This window comes from Lepisosteus platostomus, chromosome 5 (assembly GCF_059453375.1).
Source record: "Lepisosteus platostomus isolate fLepPlt1 chromosome 5, fLepPlt1.hap1, whole genome shotgun sequence".
NCBI classification, from domain to species: Eukaryota; Metazoa; Chordata; class Actinopteri; order Semionotiformes; family Lepisosteidae; genus Lepisosteus; species Lepisosteus platostomus.
In genome coordinates, this window is record NC_142615.1 from 7,131,916 (window position 1) to 7,150,912 (window position 18,997).

The window sequence follows — 18,997 nt, forward strand, 5'->3', positions numbered from 1 at the left end:
CTTCTTTCTTTTGATTTTATCATTGCGAGTGACCAAGGGCTCATTCATTTTTAATGATACCTTTAATGTCATACATTAGAAATTAGCATATCAAAACCAAAGATTGTTGCAAAGCAAAACTTTAATAAAACGTATTAAAAAATATTCCCATCAAAAGTGGTACATTCAGAACTGTACATCAATCAACAATTTTATTTCCTATATCTGGAACATCAAAAGGTATTAAAAGAAAGGCTGAGCAGAAATGGAATGTTCAAGTCTCAATTTTGCAAAACACAAGCTGCAGGACAGTGTGGAAACAGTGGAGTGAAGTGGACTCAGGTCACAGACAGTGTCAGTGTGGAAACAGTGGAGTGAAGTGGACTCAGGTCTCAGTGTCAGTGTGGAAACAGTGGAGTGAAGTGGACTCAGGTCACAAACAGTGTCAGTGTGGAAACAGTGGAGTGAAGTGGACTCAGGTCACAAACAGTGTCAGTGTGGAAACAGTGGAGTGAAGTGGACTCAGGTCACAGACAGTGTTAGTGTGGAAACAGTGGAGTGAAGTGGACTCAGGTCACAGACAGTGTCAGTGTGGAAACAGTGGAGTGAAGTGGACTCAGGTCACAGAGAGTGTCAGTGTGGAAACAGTGGAGTGAAGTGGACTCAGGTCACAAACAGTGTCAGTGTGGAAACAGTGGAGTGAAGTGGACTCAGGTCACAAACAGTGTCAGTGTGGAAACAGTGGAGTGAAGTGGACTCAGGACACAGACAGTGTCAGTGTGGAAACAGTGGAGTGAAGTGGACTCAGGTCTCAGTGTCAGTGTGGAAACAGTGGAGTGAAGTGGACTCAGGTCACAGTGTCAGTGTGGAAACAGTGGAGTGACGTGGACTCAGGTCACAGAGAGTGTCAGTGTGGAAACAGTGGAGTGAAGTGGACTCAGGTCACAAACAGTGTCAGTGTGGAAACAGTGGAGTGACGTGGACTCAAGTCACAGACAGTCTCAGTGCTCAGAGTTGTTCTAAGACTGCGTGACTCTGTTGGTGAAGCTCTTCTGTGTCTAGACCTGCAGGAGGAGTTTCTCCCAGACAGCCCTGTCAGTCTCACAGCACCCATCCTCTCCCTGAGACTCATCCCCAACATCATCGTAGTCAGTCCTGTCAGGGTCAGGGGCTCCTTCTTCAGAGGGCAGTGTGGGCAGGACCCTGTCCACTCCAGGGCCAGCGTGGGGGACACCTGACAGAGAGACACAGACTCATATTTTTAAAAATGACTCAGTTATTAACATAATATTGATACAAATAAGTATTATGAAAATTGTGAATATCAGAAATGACTGAGTAGATAAATTAATAATTAAATCATAAAGTCATAATCATAAGCCTCCAACTTGTAAAGATTTTGCCAAATATATTCCCAATAGTTAAATATTTGTTATTAATCACACAACACACACGAAATTACACACAACAAACATACAGCACACAATTACAAATTTGCTGACAAGGTGTTTTTAGACACCTACATCCTAACCACCCTGAAAATCCTCAAACTGCTACCAAGTTTTTCAGCTTTTACAGATCACCTACATAAAAGAAAGAGAAACCAAACCTTCTAAACCAAAGACATTACAACCTACAGTTAAATCTCTCTCTTTGTGAACCCAACTGTTACAAGATGAATGGAAGCCTATCTCCCTGTTCTAAAGATGCTCCCACTAGCCAAGAGAGGCACTCTTTAACTAAGGGATTATCTAAAGAAGAAATAAAAGTTTCTAAAAACAACAGAAAGGCAAGCTTTCTTTATGAGGGTCAGACAAAACTCCAATCTGGTCTTTCCAGTTGATCTGGACAAGTAGAAGTAAGAATTAGCTCTTGCCTTCTATCATTCCTGGAAGGTTGATTGACAATCATTTACCCAGAACTTAACTACATTTCATGGTTGCTTTGATCACTGAATCTCACACCTCAACATCTCAGCAAACATCTCCTTGCTTGACAGCCCCTAACCATGTACTGTAATAGGAATTGGAATTGGAATTGATGACATTAGCCAGGTGTACCTAGATTTTTTAAAACACTTACATAGTCACAATAGTGTAGTGAATGGGGATTTTAATTTTCTGTAACAATCAGAAATTATAGCAGTATATTTTGAGAGTACTTGTAGACTTTTAGGAACTAATCAAACATCATAATCTATAGTCTCACACGTATTCTAACCAAACAATATACAATTTATTAATATAATTATAATTTGCATAACAAAAAAATAAGCATAATAGAACATATCTGAGACGTAATCTGCTTTGATATCAATGGCTATTAGTGGACTAACAGTTATAGTATACAGAATAGATGTTACAATATTGTAGTCAAAAGTGTTAAATAGGATTTTTTAAAAATTAAATTGTATCTTTTTGGAAGAACTGATGATTCAGTGTAGAATTTACTTATACTTATGGAGTATCAATGCTCTAAAACCACAGTGAGGAAGACCTAGTAATTTCTGAGCCTAGTAATTCTCTCTGGAGTCAGAGAACAGAATTCCTGGTCTTGGGGAATCTAAAGCTTTGTTCTGCCCAGACCTCATTCCCTCATCATTAATCAGCTGCTGATCAGTTTAAATCAATTTGGCTATCTGATTGGCTAGGTGTGTCAGTAGGTGGGTTTCAATGACACTCTGATCTTTGTGATCTAACTTTGTACAATTCAGGTCACTCAGCCTTTATTGGCTGTTATTGATCCTTGTAGGACATGACAGAGTGAAGCTACCGCTACTGCAAAATGCCTGATTCCCCCCTGTCTTGGATGACAGTGCAACAGAGATGGATTACTGGAGGTTATCTTTCCCATCCCTGAACTACCTAACCCACACTGAGCCCCCTGGCTGTAGCCCCTTTTACCTGAAGTGGGGTCTCCCTCACCATCGCCCACATCACTGTATCTAGAGGGTGTCTCATCAGAGAGGAGTCTCCCTGTGAACAGAAGAGCAGGTCAGTAATGTCTCTGTCATTCTGACACAAACTGGCCTCTTCATTTCCAGTTAGTGTTTATTTGCAGATATGAAATTAGGTTGAGATTTATTTCTAATAACAAAGGCTACTGTGGGCTGGTACAGGGGGTACTCCTTAGTCTTATTTAATTTAACTCACCTGACACAGTGTCTGGACTCTGGGGCACAGTGATGGCATCATCATAGTACTCAGGGGCCTCTTCTTTCACAGAGGACATCATCTCTCCTAAAGCACGCAGAGCACAGCTTCACTGTCACACATCAGCACACTGAGTTATCTAGAGCACAGGACTGCTGGAGCTCATCAGAACACACTGATTAACTCAACATCACACAGGAACTAAAACTCCAGGCTCTAAGTACAGGAGTTCAGGGGGAACCTGATTTCCAGTCCTATTCACAACTGTAATAAATGTAAAACAATTCCTAGATTTTCAAATAAGATGTTGAAGGACAACAGGGCAGAGAATGTTTGGCTGTATTTGGACAGACAGGGTGATGATGTGAACCCTATGAGATACTGAAGAGGAGCTGGACACTGGCAGCAGTGACCCAGACTGAGTGTGCAGGGCTGAGATCACAGAGAGAGAGTCAGATTCATGTAACTGGTGCAGAATAGTACAGACTCCGTATTCAGAGGCTGAGATAGAAGAGAGAGTAGAGAGATTCAGACTCAGTGGGATTGGTGCAGAGATTCCCCATGTGACTGGACTGAAATAACCCACCTGACAAGGCGTGTGGACTCTGAGGTACAGTGACTGCATCATCATAGTACTCTGGGATCTCTTCTTTCACAGAAGCTATTGAGTCTCCTGAACCACACAGAGAGACAGAGAATGTACACTTCAGGACTCAGACTTAGTTTGACCATAGAGCTGCAAAGTAATTGTAAAGTGTGATCTTAAATGTTTTGTGGTGTATAGTTAAGCCAAAACTCTAGGGTCGCTGATTAATCTGATCTGAAAGGCAGTTTTTACAGCATGCTCTTCTGCAGTCTCCTTTTCTATCAAAACCAATTAAAGTAGCACCCTGTTTACCACCCCAGTATTGACCAGATCTAGTTTTGCTCAGCATCTGTGATTTGCTGAGATAAGGCTAGTGTGAGGCAACACTGAAGAGCAGACTCCCCTCACCTGGTATTGGGTCTCCCTCACTGTCCTCCACATCATCGTATCCAGAGGGCAGCTCGTCAGAGAGGAATCTCCCTGTGAATAGGAGGACAGATCAATAATACCTGCAGTCAGACAGCAGACTCATTGTCTTCCACTGGCTGTGGAAGAAGCCAGGGTGTGAACAGTACCTCAGAGTTTGTGTGTATAAGGCAGATCAGGACCGGAGCAGTGCTGATTTTCTTCAGTTACTTTAACACCATTTGAGAAAAAAAATCCCATGGGTTTTAAACCAGTATGGTGAGATTTTCTACAAGTGTTAAGTCCTCAGATTTTCCTTAGAGGGTGGAGACTAATCACACCTGAAGACTCTCTCCACTCACCTCTCCTGGGGGCGCTGTAGGTTCCCTCTCTAGCCAGTTTGTACTCTATTTCCTCGTAGACAGCATCATGATAGTGGGCAAGTGCTCCCTTAGATAGGGCTGTGTGAGGAAAAGGTAATTATATAAATATCAACTCCATGTGAGTGACAGAAATGACCACTAGAGGTCACTATGTGGATGGCGACTTCCCTCCCTACCTTTCCTCAGCTTCCTGTTCTGGATCAGCTGCCCCACTAACAGGGCCAGCACCACGAAGAGCAGAGCCCCCAGCAGCAGGAGGACCAGGGGCGAGGCAGATAGACCTCCCAGTGGCTGTGTCTGGGGTGTTGTCCTGGTTCTGCCTGAGAGAGGGGGAGACAATAGATGAACAGGGATCAGGAGAGGTGCTCTTGGGCTCATATACACTTCAACACATGTCTTGTTCTCCTCCTGTTCCCATATGGGGCTATCATGGCTTCAGGGTTAACCCAAAATCAACGAAGAATATAAGGATTCCCAACCTTACCCATCAGGACTGTCACTAAATCAGTGAGGAAAGAGATGACACTAGCACTAGATCTACACTGGGAAGATGAAATTACTGATTTTCACCCTGAGAGAGGAGAGGAGACACTACAGCTACAATGGGAATCTGAAGAGACACTGATCTTCACACTCAAGGAGGAGAGGAGACACTACAGCTACACTGGGAATCTGAAAAGACTGATCTTCACACTGAGAGAGGAGAGGAGACACTACAGCTACAGTACACTCAGAATCAGAAGAGACATTGATCTTCACCCTGAGGGGAGGAGAGGAGACACTACAGCTACACTGGGAATCTCAAAAGACACTGATCTTCACACTGAGGGAGGAGAGGAGACACTACAGCTACACTGAGAATCTGAAGAGACTGAGCTTCACACTGAGGGAGGAGAGGTGACACTACAGCTACACTGGGAATCTGAAGAGACAGAAAGACAGGAGTTATCAATGACAAGGAGGATTTCTGTTCACCTGTAGCTATTGTTGGACTGGCTGTTGTCTTTGACAAACCTGTAAAAGAGATAGGAGAACTGTCAATATATTGACTTTGGTTTTACAGCAGGTTGAATCCACAGTGGTCTTAATAAAAAAACTTTACATTTGTTCCTTGAGGTCAAATGTAGGATTGCAGGATGAAAGGTGTCTTGTTCTGAATTAAAGACTAGTGTTGTTCACATACACAGGGCTACACAACATCCCAATCTTTTGACTGATGATTTTAGCTGGTTCAGTTAGATATTAAGCAGTGATAAAATAAGTGTAACAGTGTATCTTCTCCATCAATATGCTACTTTGTTCATCTACAGTTCTAAGACTCTCCTCACCTGTACAGGTAACCCCTGCATCCTCCTTGTGCTGACAGTCGGTCTGATTCAGTCCAGAGTGACAGCAGTCCCACAGGTGAAGTTCACTGCCTGTGCAGTTCACCTTGTCCAGCCAGATGGTGCCGTTTCCTGGTCCGAATGAGGCCTCTATTGCTGCACTCACTGCGTCCCCACAGCCCAGCTGTCTGCAGACCACCTGGGCATCCTGCAGGTCCCAGGAGTCGTCACAGACTGTCCCCCAGGAGCCCTCGTACCGCAGCTCCACCCGGCCAGAGCAGTTAGTGCCTCCAGCCAGGCGCAGAGCCAGTGGGACTGAAAGTCAACAGAAAGGTTATCAAGTGTCATTAGATCTGTGACTGTAGACGAGAGCAGAGAGGTTACTGAGTGTCTTCAGCTCAGTGGCTGTAGTAGAGATTAGTGAGGTATTGAGTGGCTCTAGAAGAGAGCTGTATGGTTACTGTTCCTCAGCTCAGGGCTGCAGTGTCTCTGACTGTTTTACACACTGATCTCACCTGGGCAGTGCTGCTGAGGCTGCTGCTCCTGAGGAGCTGGAGTGCTTCTGTCAGCTTCTTTTCTAAGACCTTCAAGAATTAATAGTCATATAAAAACATTATTATTATAAAATGAATAACAATGACATTGCTTTCATTTTTATACATGTTTGGATATAAATTGATAATAATTCAGTTGAAAGCTCTTATTATGTTCTGAACTTGGCAAAACACTAGTCCACAGAGCTGCTCAAGATAAAGACAATCACTGCAGAGCTGTTTAAGAGGAAGGCAGCATCACTCTTCACTCTCTACCTGAGCAGGTGATATTAGCCACTTCTTGGTCTGTGCAGTCATTCTGACCCCAGGGGGAGGAGGGACACTGCCACAGGGTGGAGTCATGTTTGCGACAGGAGACAAAGTCCAGCCATTTGGGGTCCGGGCTCAGCCTGGAGTTTGTCTCTCTGACGGTGCCCTTGTCTCCACAGCCCAGCTGTTTACAGATCACTGCAGCTGTAATGTCCGTCATGCCGTTCTGACACACACTGCCCCAGGTGCCATTGTAGTAAACCTCTGCTTGTCCTGAACAGCCTGCAGACAGTCTCAGCAGAGTGTAATCTGTCAAGACAGCAGGGAAAGTTAATGGAAACAAACCCTGACAAGACAGCCCAACGTTTCATTCTGAACAATGAAAGCTGTTCAATAACACAGTTGACATGAAGGTGACAGGCAGGACTGTGTGGTTCTGTTCATTCAGAATCTGGACAGTGCATCACACAGAACTTTAAAATCCAATTACCTGATCAGGTTCTGACCCAAAACGTCATTCTGATCAGCTTGGCTATTCAGCAACAGCACAACTAAGAGACTGAGGCATGAAAGTAGAACTCTTGGCTCAGGATGAGCAGTGCAGCGTTGTGAATGGAGAAAACGTGGCTCAGGTTGACATTTAACACTGTGTGGGTCATCAGGATCTGACCAGAAGCCATTCTTGGAACAAATCAAAATGAAACATTTGAGGCAGAAAATCATGAAAGATAATGGCCAAGACAAATACACCCAAATAGACAACAGGTCTTATTGATGTGAGAAGTTTAAAGTTTGGACCCTAGATTTTACTGGAGGACTGAGATGAATATATCCCCATTCACTAGTGGAGGGGAATTTATCTTGAGTTTCTTTCTCTCTATTTATTTTTGCTGGGATGTGAATATGTGCATTCACAACTGTATCATAAATATAAATATTTATTTTAAAATTAATTCTGCATCCAGCTCAGTCTTTTCCTCAACAAGATGTATTTAAGCACTCCAGATGCAAACCGTATCCACAATGTGGAATTCCAGTATGTGGATTATTTTATTTAGTTAACTTACTGAACACAAGATCCTCACATTCTCACAAGTCAAACATATTTAGGGACTCTAGATGCAAGCCATATCCACAATGTGGGAATAAATAATCTGAATCATTGTAATTTTAATTATCTCCCCTACCGGAACACAGGATTCTCACATCCTCCTTGTGTCCACAATCATGCTGTCCCCACCCTGCTGAGGGACACTCCCACAGAGACGACTCGTTCCCCAGACAACCCAACTCGTCCAGCCAGATGGGTCCAGTTCCCTGGCTGAAGGAGGCCGGCACTGGGGCACTGAGGGCCGTCCCACACTGGAGCTGCCTGCACACCACCTGGGAGTCTGCCAGGTCCCAGGAGTCATCACAGACTGTCCCCCAGGAGCCATTGTGATAAACCTCCAGCCTCCCAGCACAGTCGCCTCCTGCACCAACAAGCCTGAGAGACAGCTGATCTAGGAGCAGAGAATTAGAGGTCTAGGGTCAAAGATCAGGAGTTCTTAGAGATTACCATGACCCGCTGTTACAAGTTGAAGATTATCTCGGCCCACTAGGCACAGCAGATTCATTTCAAGTACAGTGTTTCTTAACTTTTGATTAATTTAATATATACACTTATTGTAACAGATTATTTATAAGCAGTATATATGTATATATTTAATATATACAGTAAGTTTAACATATTCCACATTGTTCATAAACAGTATACCAGATAAGTTATTTTTTCTGACACACTGTTGGGCATAGAGACAATAGCTCCACCAGTGTCAAATTGCAGTATTCAGATAGATGTGTTTGCCGTAGATACCAAAGACTCGAGTGTGTTTGTGACACACAGAAAAAACTGCACATACACAGCTGTTGCCTCACTGAGTGATCTGGGATTCCACTGAGCAACAGAGACATCAACACAAACTGAGAGCCCTGGAGATACAGAACAGGGGCTAATTCATACCTGGTGTTTTGGAAGGGGGTACAGCTGAAGAAGGGAAGCCTGTGAAACAAACAGAGAGAGAGAAATCAGACTGTGAACTGTGTGTGAGAGGAGCAATTTAACACCAGAAATGAAACTACAATTAAAACAGTACTGATGTCACAAGACAGTACTCATTCTCTCTTTACCTGCTCCATGTGAATCTCTGGTCATATTTGATTCTGTAAAAGAGAAGGAAGGAGCTCATTTCTGTCCACAGGAGTGATGTTTCACCAGTGGAGTGTCAGCTGTGTGTGGGGCTCAGCTGTACATAACACCTGTAAACCTTGACTTTCTGAGACTCACTTTCTTTTCAGGCTCCTGTGTAGTTGGGCTATATTAATTAAACTAATTAAGTAGGTCAGATGTTAATTACAGGATACTAAGTTACAGAACTTTCTTTCATCTTTTAGAACCATCAGTGAAATCAATATAAATATAAAACTGATTTTTAGTCCTCAGTGTATTTGTGTATCTATCCATCAGAAAGAAAATGACAACCTAATAATCCCTTGAGGGAATATTTGAGATAGATATGACAAGGTTGTGTGTTTTCATCTTTGCATCTCTTACATAACTGGCAGTGTGTAACAGAGCAGATATTCAGTTAATCATGAAAACAGTGTGCTGCTGTGTGTAAGCAGAGGGAGTGTCACTGTGTTTTAAACACATGATTCTCACCAGTGCAGATGACTCCTGCATCCTGTCCATGAGAGCACCCTGCTCTCCCCCATGAAGAGACAGTGCAGTGTGAGAGACGGCTCTCGTTCCCCCTGCACTCAAACACATCAGCTCTTACTGGTCCACTGCCCTGTCCAAACCAGGCCTGTCCTGGTGCTGCTACAGCCTCCCCACACCCCAGCTGCTGGCAGAGAGCCCTGGCGTCTCTCAGGTCCCAGTAGAGATCACACACTGTCCCCCAGTCCCCGAAGAGCCACTGTAACTCCACTCGGCCAGAGCAGGAGTCAGAGCCGTTCACCAGCCTGAACTCTGTGTATCCTGCAGATAGGATAGGGGAGAGAGCAGAGAACCAGCTTCACAACATAACATAACAACCAGCAATTACCCTCAATGGCATCTTCAAGTATACTTACAATACTGAGCTTTAAATTACTGTCATATAAGTATCTCACTAACGTGTTACTGTTCAATCCAATTCAATCTGAAGTACTTTATTCATCAGCAAGGCTGGTAATTTATGGTTTAATTAAGTTACTGTTGATCAGAAGATCATCGTATTGAGTTTTCATGGTTAAACACCAATCCCCAGTATTGAATCAGAGCTATAGCAACACTTATCTGTTTCTCTTCTAAGCTTCAGTTTTGAGCTCCATTAAAAACAAAATGAAATGAATTATCCCCCTCTTACCAAAACACTCCAGTCCCACATCGTTCTCATGGGTGCAGCTCTGTGTCTTTGTGGAGGACTTTGGACAGAAGGACAGGTGAGATTCACTTCCCTGGCACTGGAGCTCCTTTGTCCAGACCTGTCCCTCTCCCTTCCCGAAATGAGCCCCCTTCAGCACCTGTGAGGGAACCCCACAGTCCAGCTCCCTACAGACAACTTCTGCATCCTGCCAGCCGAAGTCAGAGTCACACACTGAGCCCCAGGTCTCTCTGTGCTGCACTTCCAGTCTCCCAGAGCAGAGATCACTGCCACCAACCAGTCTGACCCCTCGATGAGCTGGAATATCAGAACAATAACAGAGATCACTAACCACTCAATATGTTTGAATATCAGAAAAGATAGGAAGAGAAAGCAATAATATTCATTATTTGAACACATTTCTGAGGAATTATAAAGAGTATTAATGCTATTCACTGTGCTGGAATCTTAGAAAATTACTGAGCAAAACTTAATTTGCAAATTATTAAGAACACATTCAACACATTCATTGCAGATCAAGTCACTGTCACAGAAACACTGAGAGATCTAAGAAAATGAATTAAAGTGACCAGTAAGTCTGGACCCCCCCACATTGTGACAGGACTCTGGGCTTTGTCACAAAATATGAACATAATACTTCTCACAGACAATATCCTAGTGTATCCTAGTTTAGGATGATAGAAAACAGGGAAATAGATTGATACATGTGGTATTTCAACTTAGACCTAGTTGGAAAGAAATTAATATAAACTATCCTACCAGAGCAGAGCACACCGGCATCCTCGTGATGGCCACAATTTTCCACTCTCCACCCAGGTGATCTACAGTCCCTGAGTGCTGACTCCTGCCCAGTGCAGGAAACATCATCCAGCCAAATTGGTTCACCTCCTGGTCCAAAGTGAGCATCTCCTGGTGCTGAAAGAGCAGAACCACAGACCAGCTGTCTGCACACCACTGCAGCATCTTTGAGATCCCAGCTATCGTCACACACTGTCCCCCACTGTCCCTCATGATAAATCTCCACTCTCCCAGCACAGGGACTGGCACCGTTCACCAGCCTCACATCAGCACTGCCTGCAGAGATTGAAACAATATACATTTATACATACAATGTACAATGTTATACAGTACAATGTACAATGTACAGACTTATAAACACATCTACAGGATACTTCACATTTACACAGAATCAAACCTGGTATTTATATTTTTATGTTGTTTTTCCTGTTTGACTTGACTGTGTATGAGATATTGGAGAGTTTAGCAGCAAAGTGTCTGTGAGATACTGGAGAGTCTACCAGCACAGTGACTGTGTGTGAGATACTGGAGAGGCTCTCTGTATTTACACATTTATGACTCTCTTTAAAAATGTTGTTTTTGAAAGTATGATTTATGAAAATACAAAATGAAAAAAATAAAATGTGTATTTTTCAGATAGACAAGAATATAACATATCTTTTCCATCATTATCACAATTATTTTTAATAATTTTTCATTTATATAATTTGTTTTGCTCTCGAAACATTAAATATTTAAACAGTGTATTTTTATTTTAGATTTGACCTTTAAAGACCTTAATTAAAGCTTGATTCACAGATTAAATTATATTTATTTAAAATAATATATAACATTATAATTTTAATAAATATCCATAAAGCTGAATTTAAATCGGAACATAAAAACTCTTAAAATACAATTCTTCTGGGTGCTGTGTCACTGCAGTGGATATTGTCTGCAATTACTGTATGGCTTCAGTTGGCTTTGTCTTGAGTTCCTGTATATTTTCTAGGGCATATGGCCACTACAGTGGACAGTGTCTGTAATGCCTGTGTTCCTGTGTTATTGGGAGTTGTGGTCACTACAGTGGACAGTAACTGTGGTGAGTGCATGACTTTAGAGAGCTGGGACTTGTCTTCTTGTGTTTCTGGGAACTGGGGTCAGTGGCTGCCAGGTGCTTCACTACTGTGCTGCTGTGGTGCTGAGATGCAGTGTGAACTGTGAACAATGTATTTCTTGCCTTTACCTCTCAACATCTAAATTGAACACATGATTGTCTGATTAAATTATATTAAAGCACAACATTTTCACCAAATACCAGATAGGTTTAACACAGACAGGCATACTGTGACTATTTATATTATTGTGATGTTGTCTTGAAAAACTGCTAAAAAACAAGTCCTGTGGTTATAAATCTCTAAGTGAAATCCTGTTTAATATTTATATTTTTTATGTCATATGATGTTATGTACCTAATATTTAATTTGTATTAGCCTTACTTAGGTACTTGCATTTTATTATTCATTTCTGATGCACACAACAAATTAGAATACAAATGTTAAATAAAACTTCACAATATACCAAAAATAAGCCCTGTCATCCTGTCCTTACGTAACTAAGATAAATCTAAAACACAAATTAAAATATATGGCTGTGAAATAGCAGTCAAATCCTGTATAAGTATAAACCACAACTTTCATTTTTAAATTCTTGTTGTAATATGACATTGTCCAACAACTGTTAAATTATTGCTTTTACACATCAGTTACTAATAAGACCCCAGTTGCTAATAATACACCAGCGAAACTAAGTTTTCACAACTTATATTAAATTCCGCATTTTCTAACTTCTACACCAGTAAAGAATGTGACCTTTACGGTACAGCATGTCTCTCCAATGTCTTAACACAGCAAACCTTGTCTGCGTGAAGCAGATAATACTAATATTAATTTTATTTTAACCCTTTAAAAACTACAAGAACCAATTGTCCTAGGATTCCACTATTTTACGTTTTCAGTATTTTAGATTTTTCATGATTATATCTCTGTATAAGGAAGAATATTGTAACGCTTACGGCCGACAAGCAGTGTGTAAGAGCCGGCGTACCAGAGCGGGTGACGTCACCGCCCTTCCCTGTGATAGCACGACCACAGCTACTGGGCTGTGAAGAGATCTCCCTTTGGCTCACGGGGCTAGGTTGCTGCAGAGAGACGCGGAAGTCCTGGGTTTGAGCCCCGGACGGTGCAGGGGCCGACCTAATGCGGCAAGGGCGCCCGCCTGAGCCCCCGTTGCGTTACATTGGTGTCAGAAGTGGGGCGGGATAGCCCTTCGCCGGGGACGGCGATTTAAGCGGGGGAGAGTGTAACGCTTACGGCCGACAAGCAGTGTGTAAGAGCTGGCGTACCAGAGCGGGTGACGTCACCGCCCTTCCCTGTGATAGCACGACCACAGCTACTGGGCTGTGAAGAGATCTCTCTTTGGCTCACGGGGCTAGGTCGCTGCAGAGAGACGCGGAAGTCCCGGGTTCGATCCCCGGACGGTGCAGGGGCCGACCTAATGCGGCAAGGGCGCCCGCCTGAGCCCCCGTTGCGTTACAATATACACTAATAACGTTCTATCACAATAGAACATGAGTTTTTTTTATAAAACCTAGAAGAAATACTTGTTTTCACAGCAACTGAATGTCATACAGCTTAAAGACAGAACACACAAGAGACATAATATCTGCATTAAAACTTAAAACTTAATTCTCTAGCACTTTAATCTTTAATGACACATTTACTGTATGTATATCTGTTAATGAAAATATCAGAAACTTAAAAGTACTCCAGCCTTTAATAACAAACTTATTTCTATTAGTGCATCCGTCTGTAATTATACAATAATTGATAGGTTTATTCCGTGCTGAAAGAAAGAAGAAAGAAAACACGTTTTGGCCGTGGAGCCTTCTTCAGGTGTGGAAAACAAGTATTCCTTCTAGGTTTTATAAAAACTCGTGTTCCATTGTGATAGAACGTTATTAGTTTACAGTATTGTAAATTATACAATTATACCATATAGAGGAGACAGAGTTGAGCAAATTAAAGCAAAAAACAATCCAAGGTAAATATTTCTGAATCACCCTGTGTGATAATGAAACAATCAACAAGCTAAATATTTCTGAATCAGCCTGTATGCTATTATATTATTATGGAATACTTTTTCTAATTTGTCACATATTCCAGCATATCACTCAAACTGCTGCTAACATATGAATAATTGTATTATTATCAGTGCAACAGATTAGGATTTGTAAACAACTTTTTAAATAGATTTTATATACTAATTTTCATGTAACATTTCTACATAAAATCACAAATTATCAAGAGAGTGATAATGACCAGTGTAGATGATTAACATGGTAACATAAAAAACACTCTTGACCCAGCCTGACATAGACATGTCTTATACAGCATCGTTTCTAAATGTGTATAAATTATGTATTAATAACATGTTATTATACCAACAGGTGTACAAGAGAGATGAGTGTAGTACATGTAGCATCCATGGTGTAAATATTATTAATGCTGATTTATTGAATAGAATTACCATAGATTGTATTTTTTTCTGAACTTGCAAACTCAAACAAAAATCATTTTGAACAATTTTTGATAAATTCCCGCAAAGCTTCATTTAAAATAAAATCTCTCAACCACAGTCCTCTTGCTCCGTTTCTATCGAAAACTATAACCTTATGATTAAAAGTACATTGATGGATGTGGAATTATTATTAATATGGGTGATTTAAAAAATAAAGTGGGTCTAGGCAATTGAATGAAATTAATAATACCAATAAATTTAATAAAATATTTGAATAATTTTAAGAATATTTTAGCATTATTCTGTAGATTAATAAAATACAAAGATCTCAAACTAAAACTATTCTAAGCAGCTAATTATGTTTCCTCAATCATACACTCAGAAAAAAAGTTATAATAACTTGTATAGTTATTTTAATTTTAATAATTTAATAACCAGAAAAGCTGATTGTCAAATAAACATGAAACAATTTTCAACCCACTTTTTTCTCATTTTCCATCTAAACTTTAATTTAAGATAATCTTACATTTCAGACATGACAGGAAAATACTGGACACTTACTGGCTGAGCTGTGCAGCACCAGGACAGCGAGAGAGAAGATGTGCAGGCAGCTCTCCATTGTCATCAGGACAGAGCTCAGTTGAGACCCCTGTCTTCACCCCTGAGCCCACAGGACAACTGAGCTGCTGCTCCGCACCCCAGACCCCCAGTAACAACACAGCCCCCCGCCCCGCCAATCACACACAGCACTGCCTTTTCAGACTGACAGCAGGAACTTCTCACACAGGTGGGACAGCCAATCAGACAGGGTCCTTTTAGTCTTCTCCATATATATGAGAGCCACATCACTGTTTCCTCTCCTGAAGACACTCCCAGCACTGCGGAGGGGAGGAGAGACAGGAGCAGCTTTGTGTCTCACAGGGCTGCAGGTGCTGCAAGGGCAGGAAGAGATCAGATATTGACCTGAAAAAAATTGTAGACAAGTATTATATTTGTAAATCAGTATCAAGATAATCAATTATATTTATATGGTCCTGTAATTCTTGCTGTCTGTATCAGGCAGTGTCTAGTGAGTGGTGTCCTGAATATGGTCCTGTGTGTCTTGCTGCCTGTGTCAGGCAGTGTCTAATGACTGGTGTCCTGCAGTGAATCATAAAGAAGTTGTTGTGTCTCCGGACAGCAATGTATTCTGGTCCTGGTCAAGCACAGTGTGAAGAGAGCCTGTTCCCATGGTGGAAGTGAGGTCACTCAGGTCATCACAGGATTACAGAGACAAGGACTGAATAAGAACTGGCTGTCCTGTGGCTCTGATCAAAAATCAATAATTTAAATGAAAAAGAAAGAAAAGCCCAGCAGTGATTGTCCCCTCTGTACTGAGCCTGGTGGACAGCAGCTCTTCCAGTTGAGTCCCTCAGACCCTGAGTCTGTCCCTGTGCAGCTCCAGCCCACACAGATGTTCCAGCCCCTCCAGCTGTGACCCAGCATCTCTCTGTGTGGAGCCAACTGTGTGACTGATTAATAGTAGTGGCAGTAGCAGTAGTGTCAGTGGCAGCAGTATTAGTAGCAGTAACAGTACTACTAGTAGCTTTAGTAACATTAGTAGTAGCAGTTGGAGTAGCAGTAAAATCTTATGTTGCAGTTGTATCAGTGGCAGCAGAAGTAGTAGGTGTAGTAACAGTAGTAATACTAAAAGCATGAGCAGTAGTAACAAAAGTAGTATTGTAGTTATGCTGTATTTAAACTCTTTAGTTCAACAATATAGCAAAGCTGTGTTGCAGCTTCACTATAAGAACTGCAACAGCAGGAGCAGAAGAGCAGGAGTCAGTTTCAAAGTTGGAAAAACAACAAAAAGAAAAAATCATCACTTGTTAATAGACTGAGGCTGAACTGTGAGAACACAGCTCACATCCTCCTTATTAATAGTAGTAGAAGTAGTAGCAGTGGCAGCAGTAGTAGCAGTAACAGTAGTACCTGCAGCAGTAGTAACAGTAGTACTAGTAGCTTTAGTAGTAGCAGTAAAATATTACTAGTTGCAGTTGTATCTGTAGCAGTGATAGTAGCAGCTGTCATAGTTGTAGTAGCAGTAGTAGGTGTAGTAATAATAGCAGTATTTGCAGTAGTAGTAATAGCAGCAGTAGTATTTGTCACCATAACAACTGCAGGAGAAAAAGAGCAAGAGTCAGTTTCAAAGCATAAAGAAACAACAAAATGATTAATAATGATGATGATTAATGATAATATATGATTATAATGATTATTAAAAATAATCAGTCCTTGTTAATACAGCCTAACAGTGGTGATTTAAGGCCACAATCCCTGCTGGGCCAGCATGAAAACTTTTCACATAATGACATGACAACATATTTTTACAGAAGGACATATTATCTTCAGTAAAATTGCACTATCTCTTCTTTAGGAAATGGGTCTGTTTCGTCAGAGCTTTACTGGAACTGCAGGTCAGACTCCACAGTGAGTCTGTGGTTTATGCTGTGATGCTCAGTGCAGTGTGATGAGGCAGCTGAGAGCTGAGCTGTACAGGAAGACAAACGGAGGAGCCCAGTGTTCAGATATCTAGTCCTGTACAGAGACACACAGGGAGTCCAGTCAGAGCTCTGTTGCTGTATAGTGAAGCACACAGGGGAGCCCAGTGCTCAGAGCTCTACAGGGTGACAGGTCTTCTCCCTACACAGATGTCTCAGGGGTCTCACAGCTCTCTCGGGGTGTCTCTCAGGGTTGAAAAGGAGGGGCTGTTCCTGTCAGAACGGAGGCTCTCTCAGAGCTCCAGTGTCAGTATCAAAAGAAGCCCTCAGACCTGACTGCTGCCAGAGCCTCTGAGCCTGAGTGGCCATGAGCCCTGAGCTCCTCAGCAGCTGAGAAAAGCCTCCTGTCTCCTGTGGTCACAGTGTGGTTGAACACCTGCACTGTCTTCCTGCTCCTTCTCCTCTCTCTCCCACTTCCTGTCTCTCTCGCTATGTGTGCTCTTATCTGTCCATCTCTCTCTCCTTTTCTCTCACTCTGACAGTCTGTGCAGAGTATCTGAATGGGATGTAACATTGATTGGCAAAGGAAAAGACTTTTCACAGGCAGAATAAAAAATGTATCTCCTCTCAGTCAGATTCACAGCTCAGACTCACACACAGAGCATTGGATCCCTCAGTACTTTACCAAAACTCCTACCTCCTGAACAGACAGAAGCTCATCTCCATCCTTCTCTTTATCCTGACAATCTGAGTTCTTCAGTTGAATTGTATTCTAGATATTAAAAACAGGGTCAAAATGGGAAAATAATTCGTTCTCACCAATCAGTGAAGTTAATCGATTATTCTACGGTTCTTCAGTTGAATTAATTGGTTGTGAGTATTGCCACTCTTACCAGTGCATTATGATTCTCAGCAGCAACAGACCAATGGTTGTGTTTACAATAGTGACCAGTTGACCAGTCTTTAGCTCTGAGCAGTGGGACTCAGATCACACAGAAGACCTGTCTGTGTGTGATTCCACACCAGCCCTGGGATTCAGCGTCTCCCACACATCTCTCGCAGACAGTCTTATAAATATACAGTTAAACAGAGTCTGATAACAGTTATACAGTTAATTAAATCATCAAACCGGCTGAGGAGCTGAGAGCTCGGGTGGAAATAAAACCAGGAGATACTCTTCAACCTTCAGGATCAGGTGTCTGATCCTCCTGGCTTCTATTCTGTGGAGATTCGTTTAAAATGCTTAAAAGAGCTCATTACAGGGACTTGTGCCCTTTCTCTTCTGCTCTCCGGGAGTATGCTATACAATTATTTTAGTCTGTGAAGTAAACTATTTTTTTTGGTTTAATGAATTTTATTCCTTGGTTTGTCGCTCTCCATTTCCAGCTGTTACGAATCGCCTTTATTTTTGGAGATGTTGTATCTGTAAGAAAAGCCCCCTGGGCTCCGGACAGGAGTCTCCTCCAGCGGAGACATGTCTGCTCCATCAGAAAGAGCGCTGTGACGTCACGGACCCCAGCCAGAGCACCAGGATCAGAGAGCGAGACCGCGGGAGGTGAGCGGAGCGCACAGAGGAGAGTTATTGATCACTTATCTATCGACAACTAATTAATTCAACTGAAGAACCGTAGAATAATCGATTAACTTCACGGATTGGTGAAGTTTTGACCCGTTTTGACCCTGTTTTTAATATCTAGAAAACATTCAATAGAGCCTGTATCGATCAATTACCATAGTGCCTTTAGTGTTAATAATGTTCAATCTGAAATTAAAGAATTATTATTCAAATGATTGTTTAGGAATTGTATGCTAGAGCTTAAAAATTATGTTCCAAGTTGATAAATTTGTGTAACAGTTTAAATGCATTTTTCCACTGTTTACAAATCATCAGTATGGTAACCACAGCAACAGGCGCCACGTCACTGTCCACGGCTAGGTGTCTCGCCTTCGTCACAAAGAGTGGTGTGACGTCACGGACAGCAACTAATACTAATATTAGTGTCTTCATGTTAATATTAGTGTGAGTACAATCGGTACTTTTAATATTAATGATAGTTTTCATGTGAGTATTAATGATGATAGTGCTATTGATTGTTTTAATGCTAGTATTCCTGTTAATAT

At 41.8% G+C, this 18,997-nt stretch overlaps 1 protein-coding gene across 1 annotated transcript; it reads right to left on the reverse strand.

The window, feature by feature from the left end:
• Positions 1 to 1,037: 1,037 nt before the first annotated feature.
• Positions 1,038 to 11,139, reverse strand: LOC148662863 (antigen WC1.1-like). The gene is made up of 17 exons (XM_088630863.1): positions 10,800 to 11,139; positions 10,023 to 10,328; positions 9,335 to 9,652; positions 8,803 to 8,835; positions 8,636 to 8,674; positions 7,821 to 8,135; positions 6,640 to 6,942; positions 6,346 to 6,414; positions 5,834 to 6,145; positions 5,481 to 5,519; positions 4,682 to 4,825; positions 4,485 to 4,583; positions 4,126 to 4,197; positions 3,718 to 3,804; positions 3,132 to 3,218; positions 2,883 to 2,954; positions 1,038 to 1,213 (listed from the first exon to the last, which is right to left on the reverse strand). The coding sequence occupies exons 1-17, from the start codon at positions 11,137 to 11,139 to the stop codon at positions 1,038 to 1,040; spliced, it is 2,811 nt and encodes a 936-aa protein (XP_088486989.1).
• Between the last annotated feature and the right edge of the window lie 7,858 nt (positions 11,140 to 18,997).